At 43.6% G+C, this 18,031-nt stretch overlaps 1 protein-coding gene across 1 annotated transcript in view; it reads right to left on the bottom strand.

The window, feature by feature from the left end:
* Nucleotides 1–1,205: 1,205 nt before the first annotated feature.
* The window catches only part of N (neurogenic locus Notch protein), a 75,387-nt gene continuing 58,561 nt past the window's right edge, over nt 1,206–18,031 (bottom strand). Inside the window, exons 7-20 of the mRNA XM_084588423.1 lie at nt 17,544–17,771; nt 16,026–16,373; nt 15,019–15,750; nt 14,609–14,837; nt 13,473–13,674; nt 12,688–12,841; nt 11,453–12,556; nt 11,195–11,333; nt 10,908–11,067; nt 10,459–10,622; nt 8,929–9,312; nt 8,254–8,516; nt 6,713–7,014; nt 1,206–4,691 (exon numbers count right to left, since the gene is read on the bottom strand). Coding sequence (XP_084444549.1) covers nt 3,354–4,691; nt 6,713–7,014; nt 8,254–8,516; nt 8,929–9,312; nt 10,459–10,622; nt 10,908–11,067; nt 11,195–11,333; nt 11,453–12,556; nt 12,688–12,841; nt 13,473–13,674; nt 14,609–14,837; nt 15,019–15,750; nt 16,026–16,373; nt 17,544–17,771 — 5,747 coding nt within the window. The 3' untranslated portion in view covers nt 1,206–3,353. The remainder of the gene's footprint in view (nt 4,692–6,712; nt 7,015–8,253; nt 8,517–8,928; nt 9,313–10,458; nt 10,623–10,907; nt 11,068–11,194; nt 11,334–11,452; nt 12,557–12,687; nt 12,842–13,472; nt 13,675–14,608; nt 14,838–15,018; nt 15,751–16,025; nt 16,374–17,543; nt 17,772–18,031) is intronic.

Here is an 18,031-nt window from a genome sequence, read left to right as displayed (position 1 = left end):
TTGTTGGCGTTGTGTCGCATACGGCTGCTATATACGAGACTCATTGCGATGTCGTCGAAGAGGAAAATAAAATAATTTGGAGAGAAAGAGTAAAATTGCACAAAAGACACGTACGCATAGAACTAAAAAAAAATACACAGGCATAAATAAGGCGCAGTGCAAGGGAGGTCATCGAAGCCTTTCTTAGTACCAAAAAAGGGGACGACTGTCAGTGTCTAGGGAATTACTAGGTGGGCACGTTCAGTTTGCACAGCTGCTATGATTCTGCCGTAAAGTGCTGTTGCCTTTATGTCGAGCATTTTCCACGATAGTGTCTTCGTTGTTACGTTCAGAGGCTTTGTAAGCCACCTATTTCATGAATAAATTTGATTTGAAGTCTGCATCTTCTTTGTGCCTGTGTGTTTTTTTCAGTACCCTGTCTTCCACGCAGTTTTACTATCTCGCTTCAAATGAACCAACTAGCCCATCAGAAAGTCTTACTTCAATAAAATTATTTGTGTGACATTTTTAACAGATTTGACATTTTGTTTTTAGTTGTACATTGTTATATATTTATTTATCTAAATACATATCTCAACATACACAATTTACTGGCTAATATTTAACTGCCTAGGAAGGCTCTCGAATGGGGCAACTTTCTCAGTGAGCTACATCATTGCTCAATGCAGCGGCCACCCGTGTGCGGGATAAAACCATAACCCAACACCAGAGATTGGTGCTATGCATGTGGAAATGTATTTTCCTTTGTTCTCATATTTTATGCAAGGGACAATTTTTCAATATGGCTCTGATGTTTGTGGTGTGCAGTGTCGCTTTAGAAATAAGCGTGAAGACCGCTTTACAAGCAGCAATAGAAGAAAAAGTAATGAAGGTAACTTGCCAGCGAAAGTAGGTCGAAATCGTACCGCGAGCCGGTTCGGAACAGTTCCTCCAATTTGTTCCGGTTTGGGTTCAGTTCCAAGATTGCGAAAATGATTCCGGTTCAGTTCCAGTTTTTGGTTCGGTTCCGGTTTGACACCCAGGTATAAAGTGAAAGGCAGCAAAGACTGTTCACATAGCTCCATGAATACCTTACCGGCATGAAATAATGCGTAATTACTTTCCATGAAAATAAGAATCTAAATCTAAGTCTGTAATTTTTGCTTTCAATCATTTACAACTCTACCACTCGGCATTTATGTATTTGTAACTGATCTTTTCGACTCAATGTAAAGTACCTGTTTATTCGAACTTGGGCAGTAACAAACAGTCTATTGCTGCATTGCCAGATATTGATATATTAACACACCTTATTCAAAGAACTGTCTTTATTGTGCACGTTTCCTTTGAACAGCAATGAAAATGACCAACCTATGAACACGGTTTTTCTTCCGGCAATTAAAGGAATCATGCACGTGCAGAGCATTGCATTTTGGCAGGATTGCATGTGCATGCACTGCTAAGTTTTCACATTATTTTAAATGCCGTTGCACTCTTGGACTTTGTACATATGTATACATACATATATATATTTATATATTTGCATAGTCCCACATCACATATTGTACAATGCATACAGTGTTCCTCATGCAGCCTCACACTGCAGCAAAACACATCAGCATATTAAATGAGTGGTAACAGACTCTTTGTGTAGGATGCCCAAGATGAGCCTTGATCAAAATGAGTCATATGGTTACATTAAGCAGAGGTACGGCAAAAGACCTATTTACAGCTGCACAAAAAAAAGCATCATTTACTGAGTATCCATGTGCATGCTAAATCAATGTAGCATTCACGAGTCTAGAGGGCAATGGGATTGCCAGTTAGTACCAAGGGTTGCTGCCGCAAAAATGCGAAGCATTACTTTGGCCCCTTCTTGTGAAATAAATATGCTGCAATGACAAACACAATCGGAGCACATCATTGGACAAAAGTGTACCTCACTGGCACTTCTCCAGGATTGAGCAAGATCCAGTAACTGCGGATGATAGTAAAAACAATTTCAAAGCAGTACAATCTCTTAATTGCTTCCTGCACGAATATTTGCAAGCCTTTCTACGCTTGGAATGTGCAGTGCGGGGTAAGCTGTGCAAAGGAATTTGAATACTGATTCACAAATGAATTTAAGTCTGGAGAACAGCAGACATGATCCATCATCACATCTTATTTACAAACTACAGCACTACAACAAAAAATGCATGGTGATCGGCCTTAGGCTAGCTTGCAGCAACACGAACACAAATCGTCTCTGTGAGCAACTTTATGTGTTTACTACAACAAATACACAGAGGCTGACTATGAAAGTGTTTAGTTCTATGTATGTTTATCAGTGATCATGCTGAAGAATATAAAGAGTCCAGATCTTGAGCGTGACTGGTGTTTTATGTCCTAATTTTTTTTTCTTTGCAAACTGGGGGGGGGGGAGGGGGGGGGGGGGGGGCAGATTTTTCAGCCTACTTTCACTATAGTGCAGAATTTAATAATGAAAGCTGTGCACTTTGCTTGTTTAGTTCAAAAAGTAAAGTGAAGCTTTCCTAGCTAAAGCAGAAGAAAGAGCTTATGAAAAGTTGAGCTCTACTTGTTTAGTCATTTGGATTCAAGCTGTCAGTAACTGCCATCTTCCGATGTGCATTAATATTCAATTAACATTTGGCCAATGTACTAATGTGATCTCATTACGGTCATTTTTGCAGAAAATAAAATTAGAGTTGCAAGACAAACTTTAATGCTGACTACAAAGTAACCAGATAGGAAAGGTACCACCAAGCCTTGACAGACATGTTTGAGAAGCAAGCTAATGAGGCCTTTGGAAGATAAAACTGTTTGGCAAAGATACAGAAGAGGTGTGTTATAAATAATGTTTGCCATTAGAAGTGCCCATTAGCATCCCTCTTAAACATACTGCAAGCTACAAGTACAAAAATAACACCCTTGCCTCAAATTTAGTTTTGTCACGGGGACAAAGAATGTCTCTGCATGATTGTAAAAAGTGATGTAGAAAGCTGACTATAGAAAATGTACTGGGACAGAACTACTTTTGTCCATGGCACTCACCGCCAGAAGTGTGCTTTTGACCTCCAGGAAATCATCTTAAGCAAGAAAGGGCATTTCTCTAAACGCTTGAAAAAGCTGTGACACGACTGGGCATTACAGGTTACAGCGAGAAATCTCTAAACCTACAGCTTTAAAAAAATAAAATTTGTGTACATGGCATCTCTATGAGCATCTTTGAATAGTCCATCACAAAGATGTTCTGTCCTGCAGTCTTTCACTGAAGAGCACAACACACACTGTCATTCCTGGGAAGTCATATTTGAGTAGTCCACCTCCCATAGTCTTCCTTTTCCTTTTTTCAGTCCACACTGCACAGTAACTCAGATAAATACAGGATCAGGGTGAGTGAGTCCAGCCTGCTGCATTGCCTGCTGTTTGGAGTCGGCTGATCCACCCAATGCTTGTCCCAAAGGACTGGAAATGCCTTCTGACCAGTCAGATTGTGCCGAATGGGGAGAAGAACTGGACCACTGACCGGGTGACTCGGGCGACGGTGTCAGGTATGTCTCACCCGGGTGGAGGTAGTGCTGGGGTGTGGCCTCAGCTCCACTGCCGTGGCTGTGTTGGGATGGTGGCGTGGGGTAGTGATAGTAGGCTGGCTGCACTGGGTAGTCATAAGTGGGGCCCCCTTGCTGCAGCTTATGCTGGTGCGCAGCACGCATGGCAGCCATGTGTGTGGGTGACGTTGGCAGTGAGGGCCGCTGCTTGGCAGGCGATGATGCTATGCCATAGCCACTCATGCTGGAAGGCACCGATGTCTGGCGCTGATGCTGCTGCTGCTGCTGCTGCTGCTGCTGCTGCTGCTGCTGCTGCTGTTGTGACATGGCAGTAGGGCCTGTGTTTGCATAGGCTTGCAGATCATATACTCCAGCATAGACGGGCCCCACACAATCTTCATAGCATGGTGGCTGCTTTGTGAAAGTGGCCACGGCCTCTTGAGGCAAGAAGAGAGGACCACCCGGTGACTCATGGGGAGAGTCAAGTGAGTGAGCAACATCAGGCAGTGCTGGCGGATCCCTGCACTTTTTGATCGACGGCGTCCTCCTTTTTTGGATGGTGGCTGCTGCTGTATCTGTTTTTGGTGATGTGGCTGGCATGTCAAGCTGCTGCAGCGCACCACTGGCACCATTCTTCACCTGTGGCTGCCGCCGCTTGCCCTTAGCAGATTTGGTGGAGCCAATGACTGTTGGGTTTGAAAGCAACATCGGTGGGCTGGAAAGTCCTGATAGGTGGGGGCTTGGCACATACTTGTCCAGCAACTCAACTATATCAAGGTGCATGCGGTCACGAGCAACATCGCGTGGCCGTCGATCCATGTGGTTGGTGATGTCACGATTGGCTGCATGGTCGAGAAGGGCTCGAACAGCTTCCAAGCTTCCCTCACGTGCAGCGAGAAACAGAGGAGTTTCTTCATGCACATCCTGGGCATCACGGTTGGCCCCATGAGCCAACAGAATTCGCACTGATGCAACATCGTTAACAGCAGCTGCCCAGTGAAGTGGTGTACGCGAGTCAGAATCAGCTGCGCTCACGTCAGCGTCTGCATTGATCAAATCTTCCGCCATGCCTTCCATAGCAAGGCGAATGGCAAGGATGAGAGGAGTCATCCCGTTGTTCATCTTGGCATTCAGGTTAGTGGCACGGTTCCGCAGCAGGATCTGGGGAAAAACAGCACAAATATTAAAAGAGATCAAGTGATGCAACAAATGAGTGCGTCACAAGCTAGTATGCCTCAGGTTTGTCCAGTGCATAGTACCAAAGGCAGGAGAGTATTTTCTCCCAAAAGTCTTCATAACAAAGGCCTTGTACAAAGGGAGACTAGTACCACACTGACCAATGAAGTGTACTAAATTGACTGCTGATGTATATTACACTATTACCAGTTTCAGCAAGCTTGCTTTACCATATTTTCTTGCACACACTTGCACTGAAAATAGAAAAAAAAAAATGTGTTTAAAAAGTGGGGTGTGGGCTGTCTGCATTTTAGGGAGGGTCGTCTTCACGACAGTGCATGGCTTTCCATGAATTTGCCATCCCCATTGTTGTGGACACACATCAAGCCATTAGGGGCCAACAAAGAGAATAGCCAAATCCACATCCATTGTCTATTTATTCTACAATGCCACACTGGCCACGCTTTTTGTGAAACGGCTTCACCACACAAGCAGCTCACAGCATATGACGAGCGCAGAGTTTCAGCATGCTTGAAGTACAGAAATACCGCATGGACAGAACTGTGGGAAGCATGCATTGGTGCTGCTGTGGCATGAATCTTTTGAAGAACAAGAAAAGATAAGACACAAGGCAATTATCGTATAAACAGTGCACAACTAGGGACCAGGTTAACAGGCTGACCCGCGTGGCCAAAATAATGATGCAGCGGGCCAGCGGAAAAACCCGGAAACCATGCTATGTAACTGGAGGTGTTGTCGGCCTGTCGACTGTAAACATGCCTACTGTTGTTTGCATGTTGGAGGAGCTACTGGAAACTATCTAATACACATGCAGTTCAAGCCCAAAGATGAATATTTGAGCTATCATTTGTCACACATGTCATACCTTGACATGGCGCAGCTTCAGGAACCCGGCTAAATTCATAATGCCAGCTGCGCCCTATCTGAATAAACGAGCTTAGACGCCACTGACTTACGTGGAATTATGCAAATTAAAGGGGGCCAAATAGATGAGTTTTTTTTTTATTATTTTATTTTTTTTTTTTTTACTGTGCACCTTTGAGAGCAGTGGTGGAACCTCGCATGACAGCAGTGGGAGTAGTGACTGAATGACAGAATTGCACAGCAGAGGCAGCATTACGGCAATCTTTTTGCAATAAATTAATTTTGAAAACAAAACAATAACTGTTAGCGCAGTTGTAAGTGTGCAGTTAAGCTTCCTTCAGAAACACGAGGATTTTTTTCTGCGGTGATCGAAGTTCCATCAGCACCCAATTTTCCACGACATTTCTTGCTGTATCTTGGAGAAGCCACTGTTCGAAACAACGCTGGCCGTGCAGTGAAGCTAACCTGGCTGACTGAAGGCCAACAGTGCAAAAGGTAACTGTTTGTTGGTATTAATGAAATACCAGTGTGCTTACACTGCAATGGTACCACGATTATGCTAGGCAGTGGTATGTTTCAGAGTACTGTCTGCAGCAGCTTGGATGCAAAGCAGGCTAGGCCTAGTGACACCCAGTGAGTGGCCAGCTTCCAATACATCATCGGGTGGCACGTGGTTGCAAAACGGGCGTCCCACACGTTGATGCACTACACTTTTACTTCTAGACTGCAGATAATTTTGACCATGTCAAGAAAACCTTTGTTGACGATAGCTGGCCTTTTCGAAAAACACTGAACACACAAAAGAAACAGTGACTGTGAACAAGGATCCGCATGAATCCTAAAACGTCAATTGGCACCATTAGCGTCCACATCAGAAAACATAAGACGATGTTCTGGAACCTGTACAGATTTGTTGTTCACAATCTCGACTACTATCATTCTACTATGCTAATACTTGACCAGGCAGCATCCTGTTAAACAATGGTTTGCAGGTAACCTAATTCACTGCCGTGTTTTACACTATATCGAGTTACCAATATGCGAAACTAATTTGTAATCTCCTTCGAGTTCAATATATTTGGGATTGACTGTGGCGTGTCTGGCAGAATATGAGTTCTTACCTGGAACACTCCCACTGCATCAGCTGCAATAGCTGCATGAAGTGGTGTCCTGCCAGAGCTGTCCTGGGCATTGGCATCGGCTCCAGCGTCCAGGAGGCGTTTGGCAGCATCAGCACGAGCATAGCGGGCGGCAAGATGCAAGGATGTCTCTCCAGTCTTTTCAGTGGTGCTAGCAAGCTGAGCACCTTGCATGAGCAAGTCTTGGATCATGCTTGCAGAACCAGTGTCCTCTTCTCCTGGCTCTTCCCCGGTATCCACACCACCACCACGAAAAGAAGCGAGCATCAAAGGTGTCAGTCCACCTGCAGAAGGCATCATTTGCATTAGTCCAACAACATCATTAACTATCTCAGAAAAGTGCGAACTCTACTAGTCTTCACAACTACAAGTCAGCGTATCAGGCTGGTAGAACTCGAGGCAGTCCCTGAATAACAAACCAGCTCACCAAATTACAGCCACTGCAAGTCGCAGGTTCTTCCCAACCTGAATATCAAATTCTAGAATTACTTAATCTTTCTTCAAATCATTTATATATGCACGTTTAATTAACTTTTTTTTTTTCAATTGGTCCTTAAACTGTGAAACTATATCCATAATGCAGCATTTACATGGAACAATTGAAAATGGACCCTGAAACAAATTTTATCAGCACTGTCAGTGGGCCTTCAGTGGCCTAGTGTTATGGTTGCAGATCAGGTTTGGCTTGATTTAGGTTAATGAGGAAGATTCTAGTAAGTGCATCTGATGTTGGTGTGCATTAAAGGACCTGGGGTCCTTTAATGTGCACCAACATCAGGCTAGAGCACTTGCAGTTCACTCATTTCTCCACCACTTTGCCCCTCACCACTCTACTGTAGAACAGCACACACAGCACATGCAATCCCCAGTTAGCCAAATCACACTGCACCTTTATTAGCTTCTTTTCTATAAAGTGCTAGTGAAAATGCCCTTTTCTCCTTCTCCACTAACACTAATAAATTTGCCATTCGTGGAATTTCAGTTTCTGTGGCATGGTTTAGGTGTGATTAAGACACTAAGAATGGTGACAAACAAGCACAACAAGGAGCAAGCTATCATGAGGGCTCCAGAAACCAGTCCAATATAAAAATATCAGAAAAGCTGACAGAAAGGCACCTTTCCACCAGGAAATAATGTCATAACATCTCCAAACAAATTCAAAAAGTCCAATATTTTCTAGCATATTATTCTGTGTTCTGATTTGATGAGAAACCATTTTCTTAGCACTGCCATGCTCACATATATATGGTGCACATAAGCTTCAACACTTAAACAATGATTCCACCTGACGTTTTTTACAGAGCTATAGCAATGAAAGTGATGTGCTTGTTGTGCACAGTATTTTGCAGCAATGCTTTCTAGCAAGCTACTCTCTTTTTAATATGTTCACATCCGCTAGCCGGTAAGGCCAACTGCTGTAAGTGATGACTCAATGCTTCTTTTCTGTAAGCCTATTCCAAGATTTTTTCGAATTAAGGCACAACATCAGAGTACAAAATCCGAAGAGTACGAGGTCTACACACCAGGTCCTCTGACATCAACATTGTGGTCGAGGTCGCTGCCTTGTGGTGGAGTGAGTGCCTGCAGCACTTCAGGGAGACGGACATCAGCAGCATCCAAATGTTGCTGGGTCCATGGCCGGGGGTCCCGCTCATCTTCGTAGTCCGAGACAACGGTGTCCCCACAACCAGAGTCGGGTGAGCCCCGTGCACGCTTTGCTGGAGGCCGCTCTCCTTCGTCATCACTCCAGGCTTCTGGAGGTCCATCACCATTTGCTTGTGCCACCCTGCCGAGCAGATTAAACAAGGCGTTAATTTGTAAGCTTCAGCACTTCTGGAAAGGAAGTTGTATGCCCCAACCAAGCACAGTATAAAAGTGCTATCAACCTGAGTCCTTGTTTCTAAACAGCTTGGCTCGCTTTTTAAATGGCCCAAAAACACATAAGCAAACTTCGTTCACAACCTGCAGTGTCACCAGCCAGATATATTTCAGCTTTTTTGCAAATGCAACCCAAGCTGTGAAGACACCTTGTAACTGTCTAGGCCATGGAAGTTCTTTGCAATGAACAGCAGCTATGAAGCACACAGGAAATAGGAACTAATATACAGTACACCTCACTAGTCAAAAGAAGATGTCGTCAACTGACAGTTTACTGCAAAAAGAAGATAGTGGTTTTCAAATCCGGGCTAACTACTTGCCTCATCTCTTGGCCATCTGGACCCCTGCGCCTTGACCGCCGCCTCTGGCCACTGCTGGTGCTGAGAAAGCCCTCAGGGAACCACGTGATTCCCCGAGCACGTTTTTTCTGAGTGGTGAACAGCACACCAATCACTAGAGCGGCCAGGAGCACAACGATGAGGCCGATGACCACTTCCAGAGCACTGGCCCGGCTGCCTTCACCTCCACTACCACCCTGCTCACGGCCAGAGCCCAGCACTTCCTGGATGTGGAAAGGTGTTTCCAGAGCATGTCTGGCTTGTGCTGCTGCCAGGAACTCGGCTGCCTTGGCTGCAGACTGGAAGCATTCACTTCCCTGGGACTTCAGGCAGCGACGATTGTCAATTTCAAGGTGAACAAGGGTCCTGAAAAAATAGTGGACATTTGTTTAAGCATTTATGTGCGTAACAGCCTGCAAGCAAAAAGAAATTAATCATATCCACAAATGTATCAAACTATGAAGGAATGTGTGCACCTTTGCTCTCATCCGATCTTTCTTCTCACAGCACTAAACACTATTGAGCCATCCTTGAGGTATTTAGTGGCATATAACTACACTGGACGATTGGCCCAGAATCGGATGGCGTACGGAGGCTAATCAGTGGGACATGATGAAGTGACAATTACCACACTTTTCTCTTTTCTTACTGGAATTCTGTTAAAAAAGTCGCGTATTCTGTTATGTTCTATCATGGCTACATTCTGCTTAAACTACTCTTTTAGTTTGTTAGCACTAAGACCTGCACTCCTGCATTTTGCTGATGTTTATTTGTGTCCAGGCCACCTCACGAGCATGCCTCTGGCAAGGCAGTTGGCAGGTGACATGGCCAGCCACCGTTTGGTTGGCGGTTTGTGTGATGTCATGAGACCATGTCATGGCTTAATTGGAAGGAGCTGTCAACTTGGGCGGCACTTTAACATGGGAATCAAAGCCACAGGAACTCTTGGATCCCAAGTCAGGCACGCTACTAGACATGCTACTCCTAGGAAATGCAGCAAGTTCGTACAGCTTGCTTATTGCGGGGCTTCATATCTGTATCAGTTGGTCTCTCACATAATGTGAAGATTACGACCGTATGCTAATGAGTATGTGCAACCTGAAGCTGAACCGAAAACTGAAGCGCTAACAAACCTAATTCCCATTTGGACTAACCATGCTAAGCTGTACATTTTTCTTGAATGGCTTCCAAGCTCATATAGAAGGTTTTATTTTTTTTCTTTGTGTGCTCGAAAATCATACACATGCATGATAGATTACCAGGCCCTTCCACTGCTTGTCTTTTTGCCTGGCTTCTTCCTTTTTATTTAGTACTCCCTCTTTTTCAAGCCCTCCTTGATGACATGGATAATCTATTCTCCCACATATAAGGCAGTGTAGGCTGTACACAGCCATGCATACAGAGCGCACACCCACACTACACACATACAGTTCACCCTGTGTGCTGTTTATTCAACAACCTGAATCTGTGAAAACTGCTATGCTTGGAGAACAGAAAACCAACCATGCTTACCCTGTGCGAGGTACAGGAAGAACTGAATGGTTGGGCAGCTGTCCTTCTGTTGCTTTCCATGGGTAAATCATGGCTTGGCCATTAGAATCTCTCTTGAAGAGCACATTGGTGCGCAATGCATGACCAATGTCTCGAAGAAAAGGAACCGTGTTGTTCTTGAAAACCTAAGGCACAGAATAAAAGTGGCAAAATATCACAACAATGCAAAATTTAAGGACACTTGGCCTGTATATTTTACCTGGTAACTCTAACACTGACCTGGCCAACCACTGCAGCTGACATTGTGTTTTCCCCAACAGTTAACCTCATGTACTCCAGTGTAAGGTATTGCACATAAAAGGTAGCATTAGAAGTTTTCGTAGCTGGAACACATCTCTTTCAGTTTTATCTTTTTGTGCTTTTACACTGTTATTATACCTTGAAGTCTAACACAATACAAAGGAACAAACCTCTGGCTCTATGGAGAGCATGATCACAATAGAGCCTTCAGCAAGGTAGGGTGGGTCCATCTCACAGTCTAAGCCATCCCAGTTGCACTCTTCATTGTTGCAGCCTTGGTCACAGTAGCCATTCCCATAGTTCCTCATGCAATAAGTGTCATAGTGTTCACTGTAAAGAGAAAAAGAAATATAAGTGTCAGTTACATGCAACTTCGTAATGTTCACATCAGCACCTTCACAAACTGCTACAGGAAATTCTGCTCTTAGTAAAGCTTCTTGCAAAAAGCAACACTTACTTGCAAGGCTGAAGGTCTTTTTGACAGTCAAAGCCATCAAAGAGGCAGTCAATGTTGTTGCATTCCATGTTGCATTTACCATCCCTAAAGACATCCCAACATTTGATGGCAGCAGTGCAGTTCATCCACGGATTGATACCTGTAGAGAATAATAAAAATTTACATGTCAGTGCTGCTGTAGATACGCAGTTGAAATGTGAGAAAAGGATTCTTGTTGTTTTGCTACTGCAGTAGGTAATTCATGCAACTTGGAATTACCTAGAGAACAGTCTCCACCATCAAAGTCACAAGCGTATGTGTTACATTCTTCATCGCAATAACGATTTCCTGCTTTCTTCTCACACCGACGCATGGCACACTGTTTCTTTTCCTCTTCTAGAGATTTCAGGAACAGGTCGTAAATTCCTTCAACAGGGGGTGCCAAACTTCCTCTGAAGCTGGCATCATACTCTTCACAGCGCGGACCTTTCCACCTGGCAGGGCAGTCACATTCTATTCGTCCACCTGGAAGTTCCCTGCAGACTCCACCATTTCGGCAAGGGCCCAGTGTGCAAGCACTCTTGCTGAGTTCCTCTTCAATTATTTCACACAGGCTGCCAGTCGTCCTATGGGGGCAGACACAAGAGTGGCCCCGGCACTGACCGCCATTGCGGCATGGCCACTTTTCCCCACAGCTCTGGTTGGCGCAGGTCTCACCCCGGAAGCCCTCTTGGCAGATGCACATAGGCCCACGAGGTCCAGGATGACAGACACCACCATTCAAGCATGGGTTTGATGAACAGGGGTCCACTTTATGCTCACAGTGCCTGCCAGCATGACCCGGACGACAATCGCAACGGTAGTCGTCAATTAGCTGAACACAGTCCAGAGTGCCTACGGGGTCACATGGCTTCGAAAGACACTCGTTAACATCTCCTTCACAACGGGGTCCAACATATCCTGGCCTACACTCACATTCATAACCATTCACTCGATCAAGGCAAGTTCCTCCGTGATGGCAGGCACCCTCAAAGCATTCATTGACATTGTGTTCACATAAGATGCCCACGGTCCCATGACGACAAGAGCAAGCAAACTTGTTCACAAGATCATGGCAGGTGCCTCCATTAAGGCATGGATTAGGGTCACAGTCATTGATGTTGTATTCACAGTTGAGTCCCTGGAACCCTTCTGGACAGTCGCATGTATACTGGCCAATCAGGTTATGGCAGGTTGCTCCATTCTGGCAAGGATTGCTGAGGCATTCATTGACTTCACGCTGGCAATAGCTGCCTTCATAGCCTTCAGGACAGAGGCAGCGGTGACTGTTTCCAATGTCTTCACAAACACCACCATGTTGGCACAAGTCTGCTACCTTGACGCCTGCATAGAAATATGAACATGGTTTGCACAGGTCGCAGATTTGAACTATCGGAAGGCAGAAAAAACAGTATGATGCAAGGTTTTCTATGGTGTGTTCTGTAATCACAGTTATACTGCTAGATGTAGCTAACCTTTTTGCAGTGCGGCATCCTCGCATGAAACCATGGAAACATCACAGAGTAACCCAGTCCAACCAGGTTTGCAAAGACACCGGTACGTATTGTTTGACTGCTTGCAAGTGGCTCCATTCAGACATGGTGTTGTGGCACACCAATCAACAAGAGTCTGTAAGAAAGCATTAAGCGTAATGCAGTGAAACTGCAAATACTATAACGAACAGAAATGTGCTTAGTCACATGTCTATCTGGTGTGAATGCTATTACAAGTTAAAAAGAAAGAGCATATCAATACTTTAAGAAACAGCAAGCTCAGCCAAGTGCATAAATAATACAACTATCAAATTTGCACAAGAAGTTCTGGTACTCTGGCTCAATTATTGCATGCAATATATCTGAGAGCAAGAACTGTGGCTGATCCAGTCAAGCTGGAGACCACAAATGAAGCTCTACATCTCAGTCCACTACCTTGTGCAGTCTTCACATTAGCCATCTACAACATTCTTGTCCATGAATGGCCATGACAGCACTTTCAAGTTTTGGTAGTAAGGTGAATAGATAACTGCTGCCAGAATATATAATTGCGTGACTGCCTCATCTAGCAGAGCAGCAGGTGGCACCTGTTAACACTGCATTGATGTCAGTGAGACATTAGTGTGCATCCCTTTACGTACGTCAAAATCGCACCACCAAGGATAGTTTCTGGTAGCGGAAGACCGGGAGTGAAAAGTTTGAAGCTCAGAATTACACGCTGAGCCTGAAATCCAAAGCTGAACAAAATGAATGTACTTGCAGCTCACCTCACAACGAGGACCTGTGTAGCCGAAGGGACAATGGCAGGTATGATAGCCAATATGATTGACACAAGTGGCCCCATGGGCACAGGGCTGGGAATCACATTCATTGATGTGGTACTGGCAGTTGGAGCCTGTGTAGCCAGGACTGCATTGGCAGGTATAGTTGTTCACACCGTCCACACATGTTCCACCATTCATGCAGGAGCTGCACAAGGAAAGCAAAGGTATATGAACATATTATACTAGCATTAGTTCCGAAGCTACAGCAGCTTTGAGTTAATTCGAATTCCTATGAAGGTTTAAATCACTAGATCTTCTATGAAGTGGCTAGCTATAGCTGATATGAAACAAAATTTCTACCTATTAATTAGCAGCTACATTTAAAAGGCATATTTTTGAAGCGTTACTTCTAGAAATCACAGTTACTACCAGAAATATAGACATATTATGATATCATTAGTTCTGAGGCTTTAGCAGCCTTGAGTTCATTCATATTTCTATACAGGTTTAAATTTAGTACTAGAATTACTACATAGTTGATAATTAGTGTCTACAATTAGCATTTACAATTAACATTTCCAATTAGCATATTTTTGAAGCTTTACAATTCTTTCATAATTTTGAAATTTAAAATACTACACTGAAAACGTGGCACTTTCATCATGGCTTTAAAATGTTTTCGAATTAAAGAGGAAAGTAAGAAAGGCCTTGCCTCCTAATTCTGTGGTGTGCAAAAACCATAGTGATAAAAATTATACTTTAATTATATGCACCCCTTTCAGCCGTATGAAGGCAAGGATTTGTATGTTTTTAACAAACAAGACCAAACATTGAATTGTTACTTTCTCTAATACTTTACTGATCTTAATTCCTTCAGTAAGCCATCTGTGAGGGCAGCAAGAGCCAAACCCTTGAAACAGTTGATACACACAGCAACATATATTTAAGTGGCATGAGTACATATGAAATAGGGCACCTAAATCATGGCATCATGAAGTAGATCAAGTGAGAGTTAAGTACATCGTGCGGATTAGACACACCCTTCATTCGTGCATCAAGCACACTTGTTAGAAGCTGAAAATATGCTAGGGTTGTAGCATTTGTTTTCCTGTGTAGAGAAAAATCTCAAGAGAGCTTACCTTGAAGTACAGTCTTCATCATTTGTCTGGCAGTTTGTGCCGCTGAAGCCAGGAAGGCATGCACAAGCATAACTGTTGACATAGTCATTGCATGTAGCCCCATTGAGGCAGGGGTTGCTGGCACACTCGTCGATGTCAATAGAACAGTGCTCTCCACCAAAGCCATCCACGCACAGGCAGGTGTATTCTCCTATTCCATCTAGACAAGTGCCTCCATTCTGGCATGGATCTGTTGGAAGTACAGGAAGCAATGATTAAAATTAACTGGTCAGACAAGCTCAAATGCAATGCCTTGGAAGTTGTCTCAGGCCATGCTTAGGGCTGACAGTGGAACTCATTTGCATCAACACAACCTATATTATACCTATATTATATACTCTACTAAAAGAGTACACCAAAATTGTACTTACAGGATGCACAATCATCAGTGTTGATGAGGCAGTCCCGGCCCTCATACCCTTTGGTGCAAGCACATTCATAGGAGCCATTTGTGTTGATGCACGTAGCTTCGTTGCGGCACGGTGATGACACAGCACACTCGTCGATGTCCTCATCACATAGCCTGCCAGTAAACCCAAGCTTGCAAGAGCAGGCAAAATCTAAGTAGTTCGAAGAAGGTGAGCACTGTGCACCATTTCGACATTTGTTTGGGGAACAGGGGTCCAATTCAACGTCACAGGTGGGCCCAGTGAAAGGCACTTCACAAACACAACGAAATGTGCCTACTAAATCTATGCAACTCCCACCATTAAGACAAGGATTAGGACTGCAGTCATCCAGGTTGGTTTCACAGTTACGCCCAGCATAACCCTCAATGCAGGCACACGAGTAGGCGTTTAGTGCATCACGGCAGCTCCCACCATGCTGGCATGGGTTGGACTGGCATTCATCTATGTCTTGCTCACAGCGATGACCACCATAGCCAGGAGGGCAGTGGCAAACAAAATGGTTCACTTCATCTTCGCAGGTGCCACCGTGCTGGCATGGATTGCTGGCACACTCATTCACATCAGACAGGCAGCGGGCATCGTAGTAACCACGGGGACAGTCACATTTGAAGCCGTTGACCATGTCAATGCAAACACCTCCATTAGCACAAGGGTTGCTGGCACATTCATTGATGTCGGTTTCACAATGAATACCTGAAAGCAAAGAGAAGTCTATTATAGTCATGAACTTCTTTGCTTTGGTATGGCATGCTGCACAATCCCGGCGAGAGAAAACTAAATAAAGTGTGAATTATTCTTTACAAATATACCTGCATATTATACTAGTCAATATATTGGAACTCCTTACGCATATTCCTTTTGTTATTTTACCCACATCAATAGTATTCTTATGCAAAGTGTCTATATGAGTTTAAAGTCATGGCCAAAATTCATAAAGCCCAGCAATACTGCCCATTTGTTATGCGCACCTGTGTATCCGGGAAGACACTCGCAAGTGTAGGAGTCAATACCATCCACACAAGCAGCATTATTCCGGCATGGATTTGAGAAGCATTCGTTGACATTGAACTGGCAGTCTGGGCCAGATGTACCACGACGACAACGACACTGGTAGCCATTGATAAGGTCTTCGCATGTGCCACCATGTTGGCATGGGCTGCTCAAACACTCATTGATCTGGTTCTGGCAGAGGAGGCCCGTGTACCCAGGGTGGCAGTTGCATGTAAAGGCATTTGTCCCATCTATGCATGTTCCATGGTGGCATGGTGAGGACTGGCAATCATCCATATTTGTCTCGCAAGTGTTTCCAGTAAAACCTGCACATTGAAAGGTCAAATACTGAGTCAAACTGTTACATTCAAATTGTTATGCCGCTCTTCACTCTACACTTACTCAAGATATAATGATGTACCCCATATTATTACATTCTTCCAATGTTCAAAACAGCATACTTCTCTCAGTTGCTTTCCTGTCTGCAGTACTGCATCACGTTTTGCATGTGAATTCATTGCAAGGAATCTGCTCTCCATTTGTTGATTAACTTATCAACAGATTAGCCAGCAGGAGGATCCAAGCCCTCACATAGCTGTTAAGCATACAGCCTAAATAAATGCTTTGCTTAATGTTCACATTTCTTCACCCATCATCTTCAACATTTCTCCAAGCTCACAAATAATGGTCCACCTTTCCATTTGCTAAATAAAAACGTCAGTAATGTTTAAATCTGCCCATGTTTCACATTCGTTCATGAATTATGCATCTAATGCAACATCTTAAATTTATATTACATAACTATAACAGTTCTTGTAGAGGTGTATACTATAACTTAATTTAATGAAAGGCTAATACTTTTGAACTCACTTCCTCAGCAAAACTTCGTATAAAAAATGCTGCCCATCCACCCATCTTAAGAAGTCTTATTTGCCCAAATTTGAAAACAGGCTCAAAACAGTGTCACAGTATTGCTTGTGGATTTCTATTTCAGCACAAGCCAACTGAAGTATGCCAGTCTGTTGCATTGTTTTAGTATCAGACGTATTAACAAGAGTTTCAAGAAAGTTCAAACAGACAAAGGCATATACTGGTGGTCTTTTTTTCTATCAGCGTTGCTCACTTATATATATTAGTAGCATCTCAGAAGGAGCTAAACCTTTGGTTCTGGCAATACAGACACTACACCGTAACTCACGCTTCTGATATTAATGCCACTCAGAATTAATAAAAAATATAAGAACAGAGGCAATTTACACTGTTATTTATGCATGGCTAGCAAACCTGGTGACCAATCTTTTTTTATTGATACAGGATTCAGGGCTACTTATGTGGTGCACAATAATCGAACCATAAAGTGTTACTGCTGAATGCCAGGAGTTACTAAGCCAAACAAGCAATCATAAACATTTTACTGCATGTTTTAAAACCAAGTACAAAGCAGTGAATTACTTACTACTAAAAGTGAAATGTACTTTGCAAAGTGGCTAACAGACCTGGTGGGCAGTGGCAGGTGTAGCTAGCAATTCCATCATGGCAAGATCCTCCATTACGACATGGAAATGAAGAACAGTCATCTTCATTGGTTTCACATTTTTTGCCTGAGAATCCAACAGGGCAAAGACATTGGAATCCATTGATGCGATCATTGCATATGCCTCCATTTAGGCATGGGTTGGGCAAGCATTCATCAATGTCCACTTCACAGTGCACTCCTCGGTAGCCTGCAGACAAAGGTAAAAAGCATTGCCACAAATAAATAAATTGAGAACACCATATGCACTTCCAAAGTTCGTACTTTGTTTACCTCAAATTTTTAAAACTTTTTTGGGGGTTAGAATCAATTAAATACCATTATCGCAGAAAAGTCATGGTAGAACAGACTTAAAACTTTTCCTGGCTTGTACTAAGTAATGTTTGCTGCTTATATTTTTACCTTTCAATTACCCATGTTTAGACTTATAACTCCCTTTCACAAGCTGTT

The sequence above is a fragment of the Amblyomma maculatum genome, chromosome 1 (assembly GCF_055883805.1).
Source record: "Amblyomma maculatum isolate TAMU_Amacu chromosome 1, ASM5588380v1, whole genome shotgun sequence".
Lineage (NCBI taxonomy): Eukaryota > Metazoa > Arthropoda > Arachnida > Ixodida > Ixodidae > Amblyomma > Amblyomma maculatum.
The sequence above is the reverse complement of the archived record's forward strand: the minus strand, read 5'-3'. Positions and strand labels throughout refer to the sequence as shown.